Raw genomic sequence first — 23,833 nt, forward strand, 5'->3', positions numbered from 1 at the left:
GTTGGAAGTGGGTATTTGTGGCAGAGCTAAAGGATATTTCTTTACTGGGTTCTTTTATTAATGGAAATCAGTGAGCCAGAAACGAAACCGTACGCACGAGTCATGTGTGCATGTGATGAAGGCCCTAAGGATAAGCTTTTCATGGCAAATTTTATTTGAAAAACAAAACTTTCAGGATGTTTTAAGTGGCATCTGTAAGTCCAGGACTCCACTTGAAATACTGCATTGTGGGGCCAAGAAAATAGGAGCCAGTTGTTCTCCTAGGGACCCCATACCTTGAAGAGAGGGTGAAGGACACACGTCTAAGGAAAAATTTAGCTCACAGACAGCAATGTAAAGATGGGGTCAAAGAAATTCTTTTCTGCCTCCCTCCTAGGAAGTTAGTGAAAATGCAGTGAGTGTCTTTGTGTGTGTGTGTGTGTGTGTGTGTAGTGCTTTAAGTTCTTGGGTGACAGTTCTAGGCAGAAACGCTAGGAAAATGCCCTCAAAGAGCCTACATGCACAGCCTTCCTGATGCAAGGCCCCTTGGCTCAGTGGTGATTCTTTGCAGCTGCTGCCACCGCCCTACATTAAGATAATCAGTGAGGGAGCTTTGGGAGAGGTTCAAGCCTTCGCTGATGATCCACTCAGCAAATTGCCAGTGAGGTTATTGAAGCTATTGTAGAGTGTTTCAAAAACCCATTGAAATATCACGGGAGGAGGGGGTTTGCTCTGTGCAGATAAAACCCTGACATCAGCACCGTCCACCTTCACGGCCTGGAATTGAAAATGTCTCTCAAGGGCTTGCCGACTGAATGGAGCTTAAACACGGGATAGATACTTGGGTTCATGATCAGAGCTGGAAAAGAAGCTTCAGAGGGCCATGCTTGACATGTCAATAATTTATGACTTCCTCAGCTTAAGCTATGAGAGTTAGGATTGTTTATTGTCAAATGTCTGGAATGGTCTCTAAAGACCTTTTTTTTTTCTTTAATTTCAAACATACAATATAGTATTTACCATCAGCCTTACTTAAAAGCATAGTATAAAAGAATTGTCCATTTATTAACATTCTCTAAGCCACAGAAATAACCAATCCAGATGAACTCCAGGGTGAAAGAATCTAGGTTACTTTAGTGCAGAGGTAGTGATTTTCATTTCAGTGCAGAGAGGAAGGGAAGAATTACCCTCATTCTGCTGGAAACCAACTCTCCCAAAGTGTGGTTCTATTTGAGGGGCAAATATCAGGACAGGCTGTGGCAGCTGCCAGGGACCTCGGAGTCTGGGGGCTGCCTCGTAGACCAGAGCAGAATGGCAGGGTCGATGCTATCAGATGCCATTAGTGTAAGCAGCCTCTTTGTCTTCCCCAGACACTGGATCTGCTTGTGGTTTAATTCATTCTTATTATTTCTATCATCCTCATTGCTCCCAAAATATAGCCACTGGAGGCAATTAAATTCACATAAAACATACAGATAATAAAAGTTTTAATAACAGTATTATTCAGTTTCCCAGAAAGCCTAATTACTGCTGTTTATTATCTTGTGGTGGCAGGCACTTTACCCAGAGCTCCCGTAGGGGCTGCCACCCCTGTACCTCTTCCAGGGGCACACACCAGGGAGTTAGATTACTGAGGTGTCCCAGATGGGTACACAGTTCTTCTACCTTAGGGACTCAAGCGCTTTGTCCCCAGCTCTCCCGCTTATCCTTCCTCCTCTTGTCTACACTCCGTCTTGTTTTCCTTCTCTGAAGGTATGAAAGACCCTTCAGTGGGGCAGGCAGGGAGGATTCCCCAGTCGATGCAGAGGAGCCCAGCTTTGCAAGTGGGCTGGACCTCACAGGGCCACGTTGGGGTGGTTACTGCGAGCCCAGTACCGTGTTTGCTCACCAATGCATAGGAGACCATTGAGGGGAGGCGAATAGTCCAGGGTTACCAGCCTTGTTCATTTGTGCAGGACCTTACCCATCCTCCTCCTGGTAGGCCACTCCATGTCAGAGCCAAAATGGCAGGTTGGAAAGCACCTTCAGGAGCACAGGATGAGTTAGGCAAAAGAATTAGAGATTCTTAAGTGTGGAAAAATGATAAAATACAGAAAGTATATAGAAAAAAAGACCACTTAGGAGTCCACTTTCTAGATGTTGTCTCTGTTGGCCTTTCCCTCTGGTCATTCTTCTTTCTCTATGGTGTGTGTAATTTAGATTTCATGTTGTTGTGATCCCATGTGGGCTCTTTTGGAGAATAGATGGACAAATTGCCATCATCACCTAGGGGCCTCATTTAGTAATGAGCCTTAGCCTCCAGTCCAACCTCATCATGTCCAGACTGGGCTGGTGATACAGTGGCACACCCAGGTCCCTGAACCTCTTTCTCTAAACTCTAGTACTCATTTGTGCGTTCATTCTTGCAACAACTATTTCATGGATTTCTGCCATTCACCTAGCACTGTGCTGGCCCCCAAAGAGCAGTCAGGAAAAGTGTGAGGACCTCGCCCTCAAGGAGCTTACCGGGCTGAAGAGGCAGGTGGCTGAAGAGGCTGAATGCCACAGGGGAGTATAGATAGATGCCCATCTTGTCTTTGGGTGTCAGAGGTGTTTTCTGGAGGAAAGGAACTCCAAGCCACTGTCACCTACTCTAATGATAGTTATTTTAGGTATATTCAAGTTCATTTGAGTAGGGGGTATTTTTGGTATCACGCTAAAAAATATACAGTTAATCATTGAATAGTGTAGGGGTTAAGGGCACTGGCCCCCTGTGCAGTCAAAAAACCCACGTATAATCCCAAAAATGTAACTATTGATAGCCTACTCTTGATCCTTTATCTATAACATGAATAGTTGATTAACATATAATTTGTATATTATGTATATTATATGCTGTATTCTCACTATCAAGTAATCTAGGGGAAAATATTATTAAGAAAATCATAGGAGAAAGTATTTTTACAGTACTATACTGTATTTATCTAAAAAAATTCACATATAAATGGACCCTAGCACTTCACACCTGTGTTGTTCAAAGGTCAACTGTGTTCATAGATCTTGAATTCTTAAAGAAAACCAACTCTCTTCACACATGCCTTGCTTTTTGGCCTATACTCCCCTTCAAAGTCCCTTCCTGGGCTAGGGTGGTCAACACCCTGGACCTCTGTTTCTCACCTTTCCTGTGATCCTTAAACCGCCTATATTTTCTCATCCTTGGTTGCTTCCCAGTGCACCAGCCTCTCCATTTCTACCTGTCCCCAAGTTCTCTCTTCCTTTGAATCCCTCAGCCACAAGAGCCATCTTTGGGCATCCCTAACTTGACATCTCAACATTCATAACTCAGTTTATCCACACCTCCCCAACCTCAGATCATTTTCCTTCTCAGTTCCCCCATCTATCCAGATAAGCTAGAGATCTCAGAGTCATCAAAAAAGATTTTAATATGGAAAATACTGAAAGGCCTAAAAATTATAGGGGAAGTCACCTTGCAATCCTACTTTTCTAAAATTATGTAAAAAGGGACTTGCAAAAAAAAGGGGGGGGGGACTTGCATTTCTGACCGAAATGGAGTAAACACACACCACCCTATCTCTCCCACTGATAAAATTCAAATGCATGAAGTGAATGTCAGAGAATTTTAAAAGATGGATAAGAGTTGAGGGGCTGGATAGAGACATCAGGACTCTTAAGACTTCCTTGCCCTGCCAACATGGCACCAACAACCCCTGAAGGCCCAAGCTCTGTGACGCTCCAGTCCTGTTCCTCCTGTTCCCCCAACCCTCACCCCAGACACCAGGGCCAGCACCAGCACTTAGGACAAGTCTGTTGGATGGTCCTAGCCCTACTGCATGTGAGCACCAGCAGCTAAGCAGCAGGCCCCTGTATAAAAAAGTCCCTGCAGGGTGGAGCACTTTAGATTTTCTCATCCCTGCACCAGACAAGTGCCAGCAGCAAATTGGAACCTCTTGTCCTGGTGACTGGGGCAATAGCATCTTTAGGGCAGAGCTCTTTTAATCTTTCCAGACCTTTTTGGGTGAGCACCAGCAAAAAGCCACCCACTTCCACCCATAGAAGCACTGAGAGTCAGAGCCTTTTACCTCTCCAGACAGCATCCCAGCAGAGATCCAGTAGTGAAGCTACAGCCCCTCCACAGCCGTAACAACAGTGACAGGTGTGCTTGTGGTGATCCCACAGGCTTCTTTCTCTCACCACTCTGCCCTGAGGGGTCCCAGTCACAGGAGCACACAGCAGTACAGAGCTAAACCCTGGTTTTCTAGCCAGAGAACCTTGGGGGTGGAAATCACAGAAAGGAGACACCTGAGGAAGGGTCCTTTACCTATGTGTGTGAAGTCCAGGGCTCATCTCCAAGTTGCACCTGCGTGAGACCAACTAAAATCAGCACAGCAAATCTTTGAGAATTTTAACAGGACTGACTCTCAACATAACACTCAAAATATCTAGGGTATAAACCAAAGTTAATATACAAAAGAATCAGGAGAACCTAAAATATTCTCTAAGAAAAAAAAACAATCAGTAAATGCCAATCTTGAGGTGATCCAAATGTTAAGCATTATTGGACACTTTCTTTATTTTTATTTTTAACAATAGTATTTAAAGAAAAACACAACAAACTCATAATTTTGTGGGTTTTTAAAAAAAACTGCTTACTTTGTGCCCTCTTATGCTTGAACATAAAGCTCTCTGTGAATATTAGTAAGATCCACCATATGAAATTTATTATTAATCATCTATTTTTAGGCACAAAGCTTTGTTGTATTCTGTTTTAGCAGCAGAAACTGGAATCAAAGTTAGCCAAACACTTGAAACAAGTATATGATGTTCTATGAAGTAAGAGTGAGTGCTCTTGAAATTCTCTGCAAAGAAATAGAAGCTATAAAAAAAAAAATACAGGCATCTTAGTAGAACAGGAAAACATAGTTACAGAAATAAAAGATTCATTAGAAGAACTCAGTAGAAGAGAGATGACAAATGAGTCTGTGAACTTCAAGACAGATGAACAGGAAATATCTAGCCTGAGTACAAAAAGAAAAAAAAAAATACCTCAGGGACCATTGGAACAATATTAAAAAGTCTAACATTCATGTCATAAGAGTTCAGAAGGAGAAGAGGAAGATTTGAGCAGGAAAAAAAATCTGAAGGAATAGTGACTGTAAAGTAAATTTCTGAAAAACATGAACTTACAGATCCAAGGAACTCAAGTGAATTACTTTTGCCTTTGTTTAAAAAAAAAAAAAAAGCTGTATTTGCATGGATTTATTTTCTCTCCTCAACAAATGGTTCTGGAGCATGTGAACATCCATAAGCAAAAATAGGAACCTTGACCTAAGTCTTACATTGTGTACTATGATTAACTCAAAAGTGGGTCAATGAGGTAGATGTAAAGTGAGACAGTAAAACTTTAAGGAACTTCAGGAGAACATCTTTGGAACATAGGACCAAGCAAAAAGTTCTGAGACTTGACATGAAAGCATGATCAATAAGAGGAAAAATGGATGAATTAGACTTCAGCAGCATTAAAAACTTTCACTCCACCAAAGACCCCATTAAGAGGATGAAAAGACAGGCTACAGAATGTGACAAAATATCTGCAAACCATATAGCCAGTAAAGGACTACTATCTAAAATATATAAAGCATTTCCAGAAGCCAATAGTCCAAAGCCGAAAAATACAATTAGAAAATGGACAGAATACATGAACAGATATTTCACCAGCGGGAATATACAGATGGCAAATAATCACATGAAACGATGTTTAACATCATTAGCCATTAGAGAAACACCAATTAAGACTGTGATGAGCTTCATTACATATTAGAGTGGCTGAAATAAAAAAGCTGGTATGTCCACATCCTGGAGAGGATGCAGAGCAACCAGAGCTCTCATACATTGCTAGTGAAAATGCAAAACAGTGTAGTCACTTTGGAAAACAGTTTGGCAGCTTACAGAATTAAAAATATACTAACCTTATGACATAGCATTTCCATGTCTAAATATTTGTGCTAGATAAGTGAAAACTTAGGTTCACACAAAAGCCTATACATGAATGTTTATAGCAACATTATTCATAATCACCAAAAACTGGAGACACCCCAAACATCCTTTAATCAGTCATCCAAACAATGGAGTATTATACAGCAGCCAAAAAGAACGCGTGTAACTGTCAGTACACACAATAACATCCTAAATGCATTTGCTAAGTGAAAGGAGCCAGTCTTAAATAATTACAAAATGTTATTCAATTTACAGGACATCTAAACAGATCAGTATTTGTCAGGGGTTGGCGATAGAGGTAGGATCCCTACAAAGGGGCAGCACGAGAGAATTCTTTGGGGGTGTTGACATTGGTCTGTATCCTGTTTGTGACTTTTTATAAGAATCTAAGTGTGTTAAAAACTCCTAGAACTCTATAACAAAAAAGGAGAATTTTATTCTATGTCAATTTTAAAAGGCACCAAAAAGTGACAGTTGCCTCTTCTGCACCCCTCTCTGAACCTCTCAAATCCCACCCACAGGAAGAACCACCACCAGCTCTTTCCCCTGCCCGTTGCAGTCAGAGCTACGTCAATATCAACATACAGTTAGAGGCACGTGAATCTTTTTTTAATCACAAAAATGCTATACGTGTTGGCTCACAATTTGATATTTTTACCCTGCAGTGAGACACGGGCCTCTTTTCTGATCAGAATGAGTCACTCGATCTTCTTCCTTTTAAGGGCTACGTAGTACATGTACCACCATGTTTTATTTAGCCCTTCCCTACTGAAGGGCATTTCCGAATGTGAAGTTTTTTTCCTTTTGCTGCAATAACCATTCTTGTCTGTTTTCTCTCCATGGAGTCACACTAGTGCTTCTTTAGGATAGATTCTTAAAAGCGGGCTTTCTGACTCAAGGGCATGCACAGTTTTAATTTAATAGCTTCAGATTGTCCCTCATCAAGGTGGTACCAGTTTACACCTACCTCTTTGCACAGAATAGAGACTGTTTCTCCACCCTCTCATCAGCACTAGATGTTGTCAGTCTGTCATTTTTTTTTTCAATCTGATGGATGAAAAATGTCCTCCTTGTCAGTGGGTCCTGGCCATCCTAAATGTGGAGTGTCTTTATCCTGCCCTCATGTCAGCGCTTCTGATCTTTAACCCAATGCCCATAGCACCTCCCTGCAACTCTGTCTTCCCAGGTCTGGGTCTAAACATGGAGTTTTCCTCTTTAAAACCTTCAGTGCCTTCCCACTGTAAATGGAATAAAAGACCCTGGGGAAGGCATTTAAGGCTTTGTAGATTCTGGCCAAAGTCAACATTTCTGCCTTCCTAAGTTCGCCTGCGACTCCTTCACTTCCTCTGACATCTCCAGCCCCACCCCTGCCACCAGCTCCCCATTGCACTCTGCACATGCCCCTGCTTTCCCTCAGCGCACTCCACGTTCCTGCACTCCATCTGGAGCACCCTGAGCACATCCATGGTTTTGTTTTTCTCTGTGGAGTATCCGTGCCTGGGGGTCTCCTGGCCTCCTGTGGGTGGTACCCTGCTGCGGTTTGCATGGCACCAAGGGCAAGGCAGGGGGGCTGGGTGGTAAGATTGAAGAGTGTAGGTATGGAGGTTTTACTCCAAGATCCACCTTTTGGGGGTTGTGGTATTCTGAGCCAGTGGTTTTCTTAACCTCTGAGTATTAATTTCCTCTTTTGTAGAACGAGATTATTAGCAATAGTAATACACAGGGCAGCAAAAGCGTTGTAACTACAAAATGTGCCACAGTTTCCAACAGAACAGTCATAATTTCCTAAGGATGTACCAAAATATCCTCATCTGAGTGGCATGGAGCAGTGTATGGGAATGGGATTCTCTCTGTCCTGGTTTAAACCAATGAGGACACTGACATGGGAATATGAAACCTCAGAGAGAATGTGTGTGCAGAATATTGTGGGGAGTCATGGACCACCACCCCAAGAATACATGGGGGTCCTGAGACAGGAGAGGAAGGAGGGGCATTTTGCAAAAACACTTTCTTCTGGGAGTGCAGCTACAGTTCTCCGAGGACCCCACTCAATGGGATGGGACCAGGGAGCCCTCCCTTGTCCAGAATCTATAAAGGGGCCTTCTGTGGGGCTTTTTGGAGACCTGGGCACATGTGCCCTGCAGCTGGGAGACCGATGCTGGACTAAGGCCACCAAGGTTGCCACCTAACTCACCTGTGCTCCCAGAGCCCTGCCTGATGGAGAGGGCAAAGGGACACAGCAGGGGCTGGAGGGGAGGGAAGTCATAGCCAGAGAGGTGCAGCTGTAGGGGGGCATCCCTGGGTCTCTTTCAAGTGCCTGCCAGCCCCTGGCTGGACAAAGCTCACAGAGGCAGTGGCAGATGCCAGCCAAAGGAGAGCCCTGCCAGTCCTCCTTCCCACCCCAGCACTCAGACACTGCATTCAGAGGAATAGGAGACTTAATACTGACTCAACCCAAAGCCTGCATCATATCCTGAAGTGACCACAGTGACTGCCAGGACCTGAGGATAACCAGGAAGGTATTGAGAATCCTCTGGTTCCCATCTGGGGCAGGGTCTGGACTGTAGGGGATCAGGGTCATGCTGTGCTTTGCTCTGTCTAAAACCTGGCAGCCCAGCATTCAGGTTCCTACAAAGGTGCAGCCCATTCCCTAGGGTGTGGAGGGGCAGGGCCACCCACCGTCCATCTGCAGCATTCTCCAGGGCAACCATGAACCTCGTGCAGGGACTGAAGCCCCCTGGGCCTTATCCCAGGGCTCAGTACAGTGTGGGGGATGTGGACTCAGAGAGGGAAGAAGCAACATTTTCGTGACAAAAGTAGGCTAGTGTCCTGGGCAGAGGGTTCGGAGAGCCTGAGCGGTGAGGTCAGAGTTGAGGACTGTGTGGGCACCTGCGGGGCAGCCCTGGGAGTGGACGGGCAGATACAAGGCAGGGGGCACCAGATCCTGGAGCAGGGGCATCAGCCGGTCCAGGAATTGGACCACCTGGTTGGTCAGGCACTCTGTCAGCCAGAAGGCATCGTGGGCTCAGGCTCCTGCAAGCTGGTAGCTTGGAGCAGCATTGAGATCATTAGCTCCCAGTGCTGGGCTCAGGTTGATGGGTGCAGGGTGAGCCCAGACAATGGGAGTGTTAAAGCTCTGCAGGTGATTCTAATGTGAGGCCAGCGTTGAAATGCCAATGCTAGGGCAGCATTTTCTCAGACTTACAAGTGTTTGTGAATCTCATGTAAATGGAGATTCTGATTCTGATGACAGTACTGCTGGCCTACAGACCAACATTTGAGTAGCAAGGATCCAAATCTGTGTAAACTAACCAACATGGAACCATTAGCCTCATGTGACTGTTTATTTTGTTTTGTTTTGTTTTGTTTTGTTTTAAATAAACTCTCCCCACAACGTGGGGCTCGATCTCAGGACCCCAAGATCAGTCGCATGCTTTACCCACTTGAGCCAGCCAGGTGCCCCATGTGTGGCTGTTTAAATGTAAACTTAAACGAATTAAAAGTAAATTTGAAAAATCAGTTCCTCAGTCACACTGGCCACATCTCAAGGACTCAGCACTCCCATATCTTATGACTAGCTGGCAGCCCAAAGGTCATTTCCACCACTGGAGAAAGGTCTGTTAAATGGCACTGTTTTGGGGCAAGTAGCATCTTCCTGACACCCTATAAGGTTGTGCTTGTCCTGTAATACTTTCACCTGTCTGTATGTCTGTCTCCCTCACTACATCAGCTTCCCAAAGTCAGGGTCTGTGGTGGATTTACCCACCACTTATACACACTCAGTATGCAGGTAAATAATGACAATAAGAGTTGCTGTATATTAGGCACTCACTAAGTGTCAAGAATCATATTGAATGCTTTACATTTTAATTTCTGACAATAATCCTATTTTATAAATGGGAATGGTGGAATGTAGTCAAAGAACTTGCCAAAAGGAACATAGCAGGTGAACTGTAGAGGGGAATTTGGTGCCACGTAGACCACCTCTGCAGCCATGTGCCCTTTGCTATTACTCTACACTGTGGTGGTTCTCACCTGGGGGCGGCTCTGTCCCCCAGAAAACTTTTCGCAGTATCTGGACACATACTTGATTGTTACACTGTGGTGGGAGGGAGACACTACCAGCACCTAGTGGGTAGAGGTTAAACATATCATGGTGCACAGGACAGCCCCCAACAACAAATAATCATCCAGCCCCAAGTCTCAATAGTGCCAAGGCCGAGAACTGTTGTTTACCACTCAACAAGTAAGTTATAATGGGGAGAGAATGGTGTATGGGAAAGTTGTGGGATCATACTCCTTAATATGAGATGGTCTGCGAGGTAGTGAATGAAGAGTAAAGAAAAAGCCTGTGTTCAGATTCCATCTTTGTTACATATGGGCTATACGATCCTGAACAAGTCCTTTGATCCATGTGATTCTCTGTTCATGTCTCTAAAATGGGGATTGGAAAGATTTTTACATTACAAGGAAGCTCATGAGGGTCATTAGGAAGACGATATGGCTATGGAAATCAAGACTGAACACACCTTTGCTGTGAACATTTCTTGGGTGGGGAGGAATTTCTCTGCCTGTCCAGGGGAAGTGAGAGATGATAGAGGAAGAGGAATCTAAGCCCTGTGGGTGAGGGCCCGTCTGATTACTTTGGACTTTGAGTGCAGCTTGTGTATCACAGCTCTATGTCCTTGAGCCTGTCTCTGGCTTCCTGGGTGTCCACTTTGAGATGAGGGGATTGGGCTGGACACTTTGGGGATGTCTGCCTGCCTTACCATGCAGAGAGCTGGGCAGCTGCACCTAAAGTTAAGAAAAGAGCCATGCAAAGCATGTGACACCTGGGATACCCCCCAGTAAATGTGCCCGCATGGGCCCAGGTTCCCAACCCTACATATCCCAATCCAGATATGATTCGTGCATTGATTTTTGTTTATAAATGCTTTTTCATGGATTTTTCCCTCTGAGCAACAAGAGCCCAGTTATAGCTGGTGCTATAACAACAACAAGAAAAAAAAAAAAAAAAGCAGACCCCAGGCCTCCCCCTGGGGAAGAGACTCACATAAATTCCCACTGTGGTGGCCTGCATAAACTCCTGCCCTTGGACAAGGACTGACCACTGCCCCCTGAGGAATATGCTGTGTTATCAGACCCTCATAAATGCTGACATTGGGAAACCTCCTGATTTCATCTGCCCTTTCACCAGGACTGAAGCACTTATAAAACCATGATGCCTTGAGAGTCACCAGTGTTGTCTGACCAAGTGTGCCATATGTGGGGTGAGCAAGCGTGACATGCTCCACAGAGACTGTCCATGACACCAGGAAAAAAGGGCACAGTCATGGACTCTCACCTCTTAGGATATAAACAAGCTACCAGAACTATTTAAAATAACAGTGGCATTTTTTCCCTGTCACGTGGGTTTGAAGATTGTGAGAGAGGAAATCTGTAGATCTGAAGGTGGGTTTTAGGAGCTGGGGTGCAGAGGAGACCCTGGCAGTGCCTCCTGACCTTGGAGTCTGGACAAGCCGTAAGGACAGTGTGGCCCTGGTGGTCAGGAAATAGGCTCTCAGACACAGCTGTTACCTTCTTGAGAGTTCCATTTTGCCATGAGGCTATGAAGTGAGTGTTGAGAGAGATATGTCTCTGCCCCCGCTGATCTGTGGGGTCTTGCTTAAGAGAGGAGATGGAGGAGGAAGGATTCAGGATAAGACTTCAGAGGATGGAGAGAAGCAGGAGGTTGGCTGGCTGAGGGCGTAGCAGGAGGAAAGGCAAGTGGTCCAAGGACCTCATGGTGCTTTTGAGAGCTGAGGGGACGTGAAGAGGATGGGAAGGTTCTGCTGATGGAGAGCCCTCACCCCCTCCTACAGTAGCCTTGCCTGACTGCAGTGTGGAAACAGCTTCATGGAGCAAACTTGCCTCATTTCTGTATCCAAGTGGAGAGCTGGGCTCTTCTTCCTCCTTGCTACCTGAGCACCAGGTTAGTCCTGATTATCTTAGAGTAGTTTTCATGGGTGGTTTGTTTTGTTTTGTTTGCTTTTTACTGAAGAATGATAAACATGCAAAGAAATACACAGATCTTATGTGTGCAGTTCAATGAATTTTCACACACCAAACACATCAGACAAGAAACAGAGTAAGACCAATACCCCCAAGGGCCCCGGTGCTCCCTGCCAGCGGGCTCTGGAACTCATTCCTGGACTGAGGACCATATGTTAACTGTCGAAGGATTCCTAGGTTCCGGATTGCTCTTTCAGGAGAGCCTGTGTGCAGTGCCCTGGAGAGAGGTGTTGGATTAGACTCAGCACTTGCCTCCAGGCCTGCTGCCTCGTGGGCACTCATCAGGTACAGGTGATTCTCATTATTTAGAGTAGTTATGCTCCATAAAGTTGCTGTGGATACTGCATTATTGAATACCGAACTATTGCTCCTAGAAGAAATAGAGTAGAAATCATAGTAGTGAGCCTCTGATTACATTTTGTCAGCTGATCAGCACATGACCTTGTTTTCTGTGTGTTTCTGTTTAAAGACACCATATTATATGTATTGCTGATTAATTGACATCCAGCTCCCAGCCAACAAAACTGAAACTCACACCTGAATGAAGTTCATCTGACAAACGTACTTTCTCCATGAGGCTCCTCAGTCTTCTTGTGCTCGGGAATGCTGGACAGCACTTTAACGTTAGTAGATGGTGGGGGGTATTTTAGACAGTAAAATCACCAAAAAAGAAAAAAACCCACAAAAATGCAAAAATATGTAGCACTAAGTTTACCACGAAAAGGACATCTGTTTACAATATGAAAGCAGAAACAGGAAAAGAAACACAGGGAGTCCCCTTGTTTGACATCAGCTAGGACCAGGCTCGACCAGAGACTCAAATGTCTCACTGCTCTGCACATGTGTGCAGAGGACCACGAGGGGTCACAAGAACCGGTTTGGGCATTACAAAGACATTTTAGTGAGTAGACGAATTCACAAATACGGAATCCGCGAACAGTGAGGACTGGCTGCTTGGCTGACTGAGGAAAGGAAGGAACGGCAACCAGTTTAATTTGGAGGTAGAAGTAGACCACAGCCCCATCACACGTCATTCAGGAAGGGAGCTTGCTCTGTGAAAAGCCCTGACTCCCCACACGGTCAGCACAGTTTTGAGACAAATGCTCTCATGAGAATTAAAAGCCCAAGTTCGACTGTGAGCTGGCCCAGCCTGGCTCATGGACAGAAGTGGTGAGGCGCCCCTGCAGACTTGGCCAGCATGTATTGATCAGGGACTGTCTGCAGAAGCTGAGACTGACAATCGATGGAAAAATGCTTTAAAAGAAAAAAAAAAAACAAAAAACAAGCCCTTGCCTCTCATACAGGAAGCCTGGCGTAAACCCTCAGCATAGGTGAGGCCCCACATGGCCCCAGAGTCCAGGATCCCACGCCCACGCCAGCAGTCCCCTCTGTGTGTGTTTACACACCTCGTCGCCCCCATGTAAACCGGGGCGGTGGCAGAGGACCTGGGGGAGAGCAGACATGGAGGCTGTTTGCTCTGTTATTGGAGCACCTAGGCGCTGTTCTGGCTTCAGCTAGTTGTGACAGATGTTAATGATGCATGCACTTTAGATCAGAACTCTTAGAGCGTAAACTCAGGCCTCTCCTTCCGCAAAGAATGTTTTTGCAAAGCTGGGAATGAGCCGTTGATACGTATTTTTAAGATGACAGCATAACGGAAAAAGATTCGAAGGAGCATGCCAAAGCGTTAGCACAGCTCTCCTGGGTTATTGATTTATGGGAAACTTTCCTCTCCTTGTGTATACTTTTACCTGCTTTCTGAATTTGTACCATGTGCATGTGTACTTTGGTAAATAAGGAAGACATTTTGTGAAAGGATTCTTAAAAATTGCAGCTTCAACAAATGGCAGCATACACTAAACTTTCTAGAGGCCGAAGAACCCCACCATCCTGCTCTGTGTTAGCTTAGGGTAGAGATTGCTTTCTTTTTCTCAGCCAAAGGGCAGGAAACCCTGGCAGTTCACATTGTACAGCCCATTGCCTCTCACTCAGAAGACCGTCTTCAGGACAGCTCCCAGCTTCCAGACTCACAGCTGTGCCCTGCCTGTCACATGGGGTGTAGACCACTGCTGGAGTCCCAGCCTCATCCCCTCAGTGGGTCATTACAGAAGGCTTTCTGAATGGAAGAAAACCGTACCCAAGGCTGAATTATAATAGGCTCCAAAAAGAAAAAAAAAATCACTGACCAGTAAGTCAAAATGAGGTGATAAGCGTCCTCTGCCTCACAAAGGGCCAGTTGGATATCTCTAGAAGTGGTTTAACATTGAGGATTTTGTGAATGGTTCATTTTAAGTCTTCCTGTATACAAATAGCTTGGTTAAAATGCCAAACATAGGTCCAAAAACTGTATGGTTTTCCTCCCCACTGTATTTAGAGTTGGGGAGAGGGAGGTATTTTCAATATACAGTAGGCTCCTGGGAAGATGGATGAAAACTGAGCTGCCGTCTTGGGCAGTGTGTAGCTGCATCAGAGCCTTCCTGCCTGGCAGCCAGCTGTCCACTATGCATAAGATCTACCAGGAGGAACAAATTGCTTGCTATTCTAGAGAGTGTGGCTTCGGAGGGCGCATTACTTGGGCCAGCCTCCTCCATGACACAGACTGCATGGCTTTGTTCAGACCTCGCTGGCCCTTCCAACCCTCCCCAGCCCATGAGGAACATAGCAGACACAGAGATGACCAGGAAAGGGCACCTGCCCTTACGGTGTGGCTCATAGGAAGACAAGGACACGCCCAGCAACAAGATGTAGTCTGCTCAAACCCTCATGGACTATGTCCACGGGAACCAAGAGTCAGCCTGGCCGCCTGGCTCAGCAAAAGGCTGGGGGACAACCCAGTGCTTGATTTGTTGTTTAATCTAGTTTGGGTTGGGTTGGTTTTTATCACAGGAGAGAACACTGGCAAATGGCTTACTGGCCTCCCTAATGTCCTGGCTAGGATTTGACCAAAGTCTGCATCTCTCCTCAAGTGGGAATAACAACAGAATACCAGCAGCACCCGTTGCGGGGGCAGCTCACACTCTTTAGCTCACGTGGTGCCAGGCACTGTGCTAAGTGCTTCCCGTGGGTTATCCCATTATATCTTCACAGTCATGTAGGAGGTGTAGATAGTGGATGATCTTGTTCAATTTTCAGTCACATTAGGAGAGGTTCACACTGCTCCTTTCCTCATTTTACACTGAAACTGAGTCACAGAGAGGTTCTGGAATTTGCCCAAAAGCGCCTTGCTAGCCCAAGGCCTTATTCCTAGCCCTGAAGGCCCCAGGGCCACATCAGTAGCTGCTCTGTTTCCTGGCCCCAGGGAGGAAGCAGCCCTCATTACCACAGCCTATTGAACCAACCTCAAGAACAAGAGCTCTTGGAAATGAATGCTTGAACAATAAATATACTTTTCAAACTCAACCTTTGAGGTGGGAGAGCATGTTAAGAAAAAGGAAGGAGGGGATCCCTGGGTGGCGCAGCGGTTTGGCGCCTGCCTTTGGCCCAGGGCGCGATCCTGGAGACCCGGGATCGAATCCCACATCGGGCTCCCGGTGCATGGAGCCTGCTTCTCCCTCTGCCTGTGTCTCTGCCTCTCTCTCTCTCACTGTGTGCCTATCATAAATAAATAAAAAAAATTTAAAAAAAAAAGTTAAAAAAAAAAAAAGAAAAAGGAAGGAATCTGGAGAAAAGCTAAATGTATAGCCTCCCTCTTGGACAAAACCATAGCCTCAAAATAACAAAAAAAAAAATTATTTTCCCCAATCAAATGTTACCCTTGTGTGAAATCACTTAGGGCCAGCTTTGTGGCTGTCACAGCTTCCTGCATCTAGAGCATTCCATCTTCCGGAAATTTTACTCAACGTATGCTGTATAACAGATCAAGTTTGCTGCCTTTCTTTCCAGGGGAGATGTGTTTGGCACAGTCTGTCTCTTTCAGACTCTCAGTAAAGGAGATCATACAGATACAGACATGAATTGGTGGTTTCCTGTGCGTGAGAAATGTTCCTGGGCTGTTCATTGCAAACCCAGGCACAAACCCGACAGCTTGAAAAACCTGTTGTCATTTGGGGAGGAGAAATTGAGATGTCAGAGCCCTTTAGCCAAATCCCCAGAAGACTAAGGTTGTCTGTGCGTTGAGGCAGAAAGAAGTAAACAAAGGAATGTTTTCAGCTCCTTTTATTTAATCTGCTGCCACATCTATATTATCCTGGGATTAATGACATTTTGAACATGTTTAATCTCAGAAGCTATTTACGGTTGAACCTTGACCCTGCATATTTATGCTCTAGAGTTTCACACAGGAAGGTCTTTGGCGTCTGAAACCTGTCTTGTCCTGCACGATATCTGTGTCTTCATTCCCTTCTACACCCTTCCCTTGCGAGTATGGCGCACATACCCCCACAACCCTTGCCCCTGCTGCGGTGCCAGGTGCAGGAAAAATGGGGGCACAGACCAGAGTGGCCACCTGGGCCTTCTGCCCCTGAGCAGCACAGATTCTCCAGCTGCTGTGCCTGGGCCCACCTGGAACAGGCACTTATCTGTGGGGGTACGTGAGGCTCCAGGTGGAATCTCAAGCTCCTCTGAACCCTGATAGGATGCTTAGTGGATTTCTCTCTGCTTCCTGTGTCTGGAATCTCACCCACCACTCCTGAGTCTGGCCCTGGACCATCCTGTGAAAAGGTCTAGAAGCTGGCAGGGTCCTTGTGGTCCACTTGTCTTCCTGACAAGGAAGAGGGTGGGCAAGGAGAGAGCACAGAATACAAGGAAAGGCCACCTCTCAGGGAAAAGGAGGAGGAACCAAGAAAGAGAAGTGGTTGGTGAAAGATCCTGGTCAAATGCCTGGCCCAGGTTTGGTGACGCTGCCATTATAGGTTGTTTAATCCCACTCTGGCATAGCCTGGCGCAGGTGCAGCACTTGCTCACTCCCCTGGACCTGCCCACGAACCTCTGACACGTGTGTGCACACTTACAGAGTACGGCCTGAAGCATTGCTACCCACTGACAGGCAAAGCAGAGGTCAGTGCCCCTTCTCTGCTTGGGATGAATTCTGCCAGCAGACTCGCAGTGTAAGGAAAGAAAAACCACCTCTTGCAGTTCCCATGAGCACACTGGACAAGAGAATAGGATTTGAGCCTGGCCCAGGAGGCCCCCCAGCCCCAGTCTGCCCACAGTTCCCAGGAATGCTGCAGAGCCCCTGTTCTACATAACTTTTTCCAGTGATTTTTTTTTTTTTAATACTCTCTTTGGCCCAGTTAGCGTCTAGGAATTCATCAGAGCTGCCTTATACCCTTTTGGTGAGAATGACACGTGTGCCAGTGGCCCCACGCAGACCCAAGGGGCTGGAAAGCCAGCCAGAGCACTCAGAGGTGCCAGGCCACCTTGGCATTTCACAGCTGCCACTCAGCCTCCAGCTTAATACTCCCAAGTGGAATCTTTCTCTCTGTGCACACTTCTTGACAGAATTATTCAGAATATCTTGTTGACTCAGGTAATGAGTTTAAACCCATAGTGAACTCCCTCCCTCCAGTCTGCCTGTGTTGTGTCAAAGGCTCCCAACCAGCACAAGCGGGGCAGAGCTAGGAGGACGGCACTACTGGACATCCCACTCGGGCCAGGAGAGAGCAGAGGGCACGACTGTCACTGAGTATAAGGAAAGGATCAAAGGAGAAGTGGGAAGAAACCTTTTTAGGAAAAAAGTTGAAGTCCAGAAAGACCATGAGGACTCCCTGCAGAGTCAATTCCTCCCTGGAATGAGGGATTGAGGTTAAGGGATGAGAAATGAAGACTTTTATAAAACATGCAACCAGCTTCTGTGTGCGTGACAATCACTGGGTTCTCTGGACAAGAGATAAAATGCAAAAGAGCATCGTAAATGAGCTAATATTAGAACACTACTTGGTGCGTGGTCCGTGGAATGCGTCTGTTAAATAAATAAGAAGTTTTAATGACCAAAAGCATCTATCAGTGAGGTAGACAGTGAACCAGCAGATATATTTAGCACCAAGCAGTGGGGCACATGTCTTAAGAGAGTCACAGAAGGATTAGGAGAGGGAGAGCATGTTGAGCTGGGCTGACCAGAGCAGGCTTCATGGAGGAGGCAGCAGCTGGGCAGAACATTTGTGGGCAAGCAAGGATGATTCTGGAACAGGGTGTCCAATCCCTCATGACCTCCTGGACTGTGGCCACAGCCTCCCTCCTCACCTCCTCACTAGCCTTCCTCATCTGACTTCCTTTCCACACAGCCTCCAGAGTGTGCCCTTGGTTGAAACCCCATGCTCCCCATTATGGACAGAAAAATGGCCAAGAAGACCCTTCTCAGTCGGCCCCTGCTTGATCCTTCAGCCCCTCTCAGCCAGCCTGCCCACAGCTGCCCCTTCCACCTGGAGGCCTTTCCTTGCCCCTCTGCTCTGCCTGGAAGGTCCCTTCTCCAGGTCCCAACCCAGATAGCACCTGCCCTGCCACGTACCAGTCAGTGTGAGGCCCTGTATCCACCCAGCACTTTGTAAACTGTAGCATCTTCCAGTTTCCACCAGAGTTGCTTATTTGTATTTCGTCTCCCCCAACAGACTTTGAGATTTTGAAAGAACAAACAACTGGTTGTTTATTTTTCCACCTTAGCATTTCACACAGTCCTTGCGCATTGCAAGCACTGAAGAGTGGGCGGGTGGGCAGGAAGGATGGAAGGAGGGAGGGAGGCTGGAGGAGCAGGAGAGCAGAAACATTGAGCTGTGGCTAATAGAAAGTAGTCTGAGCAGATCTGAGTGTTGAAATCAAACAGAATTGGGAACACTTTAGGGAAGAAGAGATGAGGTTAAGGGTCAGGAACGAGGAGATTCCCAGGTTTAGGAGCAAGAGTCCGACGAGGACCTGGAGAGGGAACACCCACGGAGGAGAGGCCTCCCAAGCGTGGTTCTGCAGCCCCATCAGTGCTGGGGGGGGGGGAGGGTAGAGCAGGTTGGAACGGGGAGACCTCAGGATTTATGGCTCAGCAGTCAGGTGGCTGGAGGGAGCAATGTTCCTGCTGTAGCCCGGTCAGGAGTTAGCTGAAGAGACACAGGCAGAGGCCACTGGAGTGGAGGGTGGACCAGAACAGGGGCCGGTGAGGCTCAGGGGAGAGTTCTTTTTGAGCTGTGCGAGAGCCAAGCACTTTGCAGAGCAGCAGGGAAGAAGTCGGAGGCCAGGGAGAGCCCGAAGCGGCAGAAGGGGTCAAGGGATGAATGGAAGAGGTAGAGCTGGGGTCCCCCCACCAGGGACCAGCAGGCAGCCGCCAGGAGAGCGGGAGCCATTTCCAGCTGCCCTCCCAGGGAGAGGTCAGTGTGTGAAGCCAGAGGCCCTTCCCAACTCTGACATGAGACTGAAGCTTGCAGAGCCGTGGCTCCTGTCCCCTGCCCCTCCTTGGTGCCCCTGGGGATGGAGAGAAAAAGACTAGATGCAGAAACAGGAACAGAGTAATACCCTATCACAGCAGAGCGGGGGGGGGGGGGGGGGGGGGGGGGGGCATTGTCAGGCCATGCAGAACGACACTGACTCATCCCAGACGTCTCATGTGTTGCTATGACAGGGACCCTGCCTTCACCTTGCTGACAGGGGCACTGTGTAGAAGGGGTAGCGGGGTGGGGGTGGGGGCAGGTGCCAGGCCTCTGGGGATCCGCTTCCGTCTTTGTTCTGTGTGGTGGCAGAGGCAGGCTGGTGGGGAACCTTCGGATTCAGGGGGCTTCTGATACACCTGTGAAAGTATTCTGTGGGAGGAAGATGGCTTTAAAATGCATATATAGATAGGAACAGCTGCATTTAAGATTTTGTGGCTCAGACTAGAGGAGCATCATCTCTTTGATGCACCTTGAAATGAGAAAACAAAACCAAGTCCCTTAAAGAAAAGTAATCGTCTTGGCCAGAAGGGCTCCCAGACCCTCTTTCCTCCTCCTTCACCCACCCGGGCCCCCTGCCCCTCTGTGTGGGTGTGTGTGGGAGAAGCCAAAGCTGAGACTGGACAGGGGCTGGGATGTTTTGCGTAACCTTGTGTCTTCACCCACAGAGAAGGGGCCGCCTCCTGCCGCCGAGGGCCAGCCTGCTCCACCCTGGATCACCATCGCTCGGCAGAAGCGACGAGGGACCTCGGACCAGCCCCCAAACCAGGACGACAAGGCCGACAAGGCCGGGGCCCGCACGGGGAAGGCTGAAATAGGAAAGCCCTCCAAGGCGCCCGAGAGAGCCCAGGTGCTTAGAGCAAACGCTTTCTGTCTCTAGCTACAGGAGGGACCGGCCCGAGAGCCGGGGCTGCGTGGTGGTGGCAGGGGCCCTGGCCTGTGATGCCTGCTGGCGGCCGCCCTCTGTGTGCGCTGGGCTGATGGAAGCCGGAGATCGCTTAGGCAGCGGAGGCAGCCCTCTGCTCCCTGCCTCCTAGGCAACACAGCTCAGCATCTGGAGAAATGGAACGGGGCTAAAATAACTTCTCAGCGAGAAGCCTGGTGACCATGTCAGCAGCTCCATCTCGGCTCATTGCGCGCTGATGGACGAGCCCTGCTTTGCTGCTCTGCTGACTGCCTGCGGGGTCTTATTCCTCACCTGGGGCTGTAGGGCTGGAAGCCGGGTTTCTGCTTTGCACTCCGGACTGAAACAGCATTCTCAAGTCCAAGCAACGATGCTGAGAAGCAGGATGAGACCCACAGCTTTCGTATTCCCCCTGCTAGCCTCCGTGATAAACCTGTGAATGTGTTCCAGCTGTGTGAGGGAATGAGCCTGAGCCTGCTTTCTGTCGTTTGAACCCAAACCTCCATCGTGCCTACCCTTGAAAACCTTCATGAAGGCTAGGGGAACGTATAAAGCAAATATTAACTAGCTGTTTTGGTGTGGGGCATTCATGTTCATACCAGGTGTCATAAAAAAATCTCAAAACTATTTCTAAATACAATTCACTTTGACTTTGAAATGAGACCCCTGCCATCCAACAGGTGGGGCGAAGGCCAAGGATGGGGACAGCGCAAAAGCTATGATGCCTGTGTAAGCTTAATAGCAGGCCCCACATTGGCCTGAGTCTGGCATTCGAAAGGCTCCTCTCAGCAAGGGCCCACGTCACAGTTCTGCCAAAAAAGTACCAGTGGCATGACTCATCTTGGCAGAGAAATGTTGTAGCCTGTTGCCTTTGGTTATGTTTGCCCCCTCTCGGAATCTCAGGTGACCGAACAGCATGTGTCTCTCTTCTGTCTTATTAGGAGCCCATGAAACAAGCTGACTTTGTCCGCAGCAAGTCTTTCCTGGTGGCTCCAGCCAAGCCCACTGTGGACCGGAGGCAAGGGACAAAGCTCTGCCTCCAGGAGGGGCTGCAACGAGGAATCTCATTGTCCCACCAGAACTTGGGTATGAAACCTGCAAGCAGCACCAAACACTTTAGAATACGTTTCTGGGATTGGTTCTGCTTTTTTTTTTTGGTCTTGTTTTCTTTTTCCGAATGACTTTGCCACATTGACGTTTTTAAACAGCTTTTACTGACATGACATTTATGTGCCATAAGACTCACCTGTTTTAAGTGTACAATTCAGCAACTATATATTGACAATGAGAATATATTTACTGACTTGTACAACCGTCACAATCCAATTTTAGAATACTTCCTCACCCTAAAAAGAAACCTCATGCCCATTTACAGTCATTCACTGTTCCCCAGCCCAGGTCTAGGCAACCACTAATCTACTTTCTGTCTCCCTATACTTGCCTTTTGGGGACATTTCTCATAAATGGAATCATAAAATAAAATGTATCTGGCTTCTTTCACCAAGCATAATGTTTTCAAGATTCGTCTCTGTTGTCACGTGTATCAGTATTTTTAAATATACTTTTCATTGTGGTAAAATACATACAACTAAATTTATCATCCTAGCCACTCTTAAGTGTACAGTTTGGCAGTGTGAAGAATATTCACACAGTTGTGCAAACCGATCTCCAGAGTTCTTGGCAGTTTTATTCTGAAAGTTTCTCTCACCTCACTGCATTCCTGGAACCATTTGGGGTCTGCTGTTCTTAAGGCTTTTTTATTACATAAATTATTCTATGCCTAAATCTTCTTTACATGTTTATGCATTAACGGATTTTATGTTTGAGACCACAGTTGAGACCTTGACATATATTTTAAAGAAACACAAGAGGCTTAAGTGGGAATCTAAACTCATTTCTCATGTTTCTGTTTGTTTTGTCTTCTTTCCAGCAGCTCAGTCTGCAGTGATGACGGAGAAAGAATTGCATCAGCTGAAGAGAGCCAGTTATGCCAGCACAGATCAGCCATCCTGGATGGAACTTGCCAGAAAGAAATCTCAAGCTTGGAGTGACATGCCCCAAATTATAAAATAGGCTGACAGCCTGCTGCTACAGAATGTCCACTACCTTGACGGGTCACTTTAGTCAAAAACTGCCAGTAAATCAAGACAAACAAACTGTGAAGCTGAAGAGTGATTTTATCATCAAGTTATGGGAGAGCAAGCTTGGGGAAGAGGAAGGAACCAGGCCAACAAAGACAGACACACAGCCGCAACCCTGGGCCAGAGGTGCCCTAAAACAAGAACACCATTGAAAAGGGCCAGGAACAAGGTCCTGTGCCCAAAGGTATGAATGTGAGTCTTTGAGAATTGCCTTGATAAAGAGGGCTTGGACAGGAAGAGAGTAGAAGCAAAGAAGCGAACTATGAATGCCTAAGTCAGAAGCGCCTGCAAGGTCAGAGGAGACCGAGGTCTTCTAGGAGGACATGTCTCTATGCTTCCACCTGAGATCAACCTGTGTCTCTGGTTCTTGTCTTGCCTGTGGACCCCGTCTTCTCCTTTCATGTTTACTATTAGGCATGACATTTTTGGTAAAACAGGGATGCCGTTTCCAAGAGCAGCTATAAAACAGTTTTCCTGAAGATAGTCACTCTCAGGAGTGGAAGGAACATAGCCAGGTTCAGCAATTCACAGACTGTTTCCAAAAATAATTTTTAAACTTTTCCACAAGGCATCTGTGTCCTTAACCATTGCACAATGCATTGCCTGTTCAATAAAAGGTTTCAAACATGCTTCTGTCATATGTGTAAATGTTTTCTACTGATGCTTGGAGAATGTCCTCCAGCAATGAGTGAAATGCCATATATAGAGTTTCATTGTGTACATATATATACCATTCAGAATCCCAGTTGGGTTGATTTGGGGTTTTTTGAGATTCTTTTTTCCAATAAAATTTCAGTGTTTATTTTTGGAAATCAGAAGATAATGTAGGTTCTTCTCTGTTTTTATCTATTTGGTGCAATATCTTAAAAATACAAAATTTCTAAAAGTTATAATACTTTAGCATCTGATTAATCCAACCTGTGTATTTCTGTTGAAAATTAGGTTATCAGTGGATTAGCCAGGATGACCCATGAACATAGAATGTGGAGAAGTCAGCAGAGGAAGAGCATATATTTAGGATCTCAAAATTTGTGTCTCAAAAAAGACACAAAACTGTGTCTCAGTTATATAATACCTCTATTTTTAAAAACATTTCCAATTTGTTTTTTTTTTCCAATTTGTTTCTTTGAACAAGCTAATCTTCATAGGAATATGTACAGCTGGGAGCATTTAGCCACTAAAATCAATAGACTATATAGATACTATAATTTGATTTTATATACCTTGAGTTCTACTTTTATTGTATTTTCTTCATTAATATTTCCAGCTGTTAGAACTATACTTCATCTTGATCAACTAGAACTTGATCAAGTCTGCCTTTATTGAAAAAGTCCCTGGATAGCTCTTTTTTTCCAAACCAAACTGACTTAATAATTTCATTCTCTTAGAGAACATCAATATTGAATGCCATGGTAAAT

At 46.4% G+C, this 23,833-nt stretch overlaps 1 protein-coding gene across 7 annotated transcripts in view; it reads left to right on the forward strand.

Moving 5' to 3' along the window:
- Positions 1-23,044, forward strand: part of CRACDL (CRACD like) — a 186,168-nt gene extending 163,124 nt beyond the window's left edge. For 6 of the 7 annotated variants that reach the window (XM_049115461.1, XM_049115460.1, XM_049115459.1 and 3 more), the window contains exons 8-10: positions 20,039-20,220; positions 21,216-21,360; positions 22,205-23,044. In XM_049115461.1, coding sequence (XP_048971418.1) covers positions 20,039-20,220; positions 21,216-21,360; positions 22,205-22,347 — 470 coding nt within the window. In that variant the 3' untranslated portion in view covers positions 22,348-23,044. The remainder of the gene's footprint in view (positions 1-20,038; positions 20,221-21,215; positions 21,361-22,204) is intronic. The other variant, XM_035696575.2, reaches the window with a different exon arrangement.
- Positions 23,045-23,833: the final 789 nt, after the last annotated feature.

This window comes from Canis lupus, chromosome 10 (genome assembly GCF_003254725.2).
Source record: "Canis lupus dingo isolate Sandy chromosome 10, ASM325472v2, whole genome shotgun sequence".
In the NCBI taxonomy this organism is placed as follows: domain Eukaryota; kingdom Metazoa; phylum Chordata; class Mammalia; order Carnivora; family Canidae; genus Canis; species Canis lupus.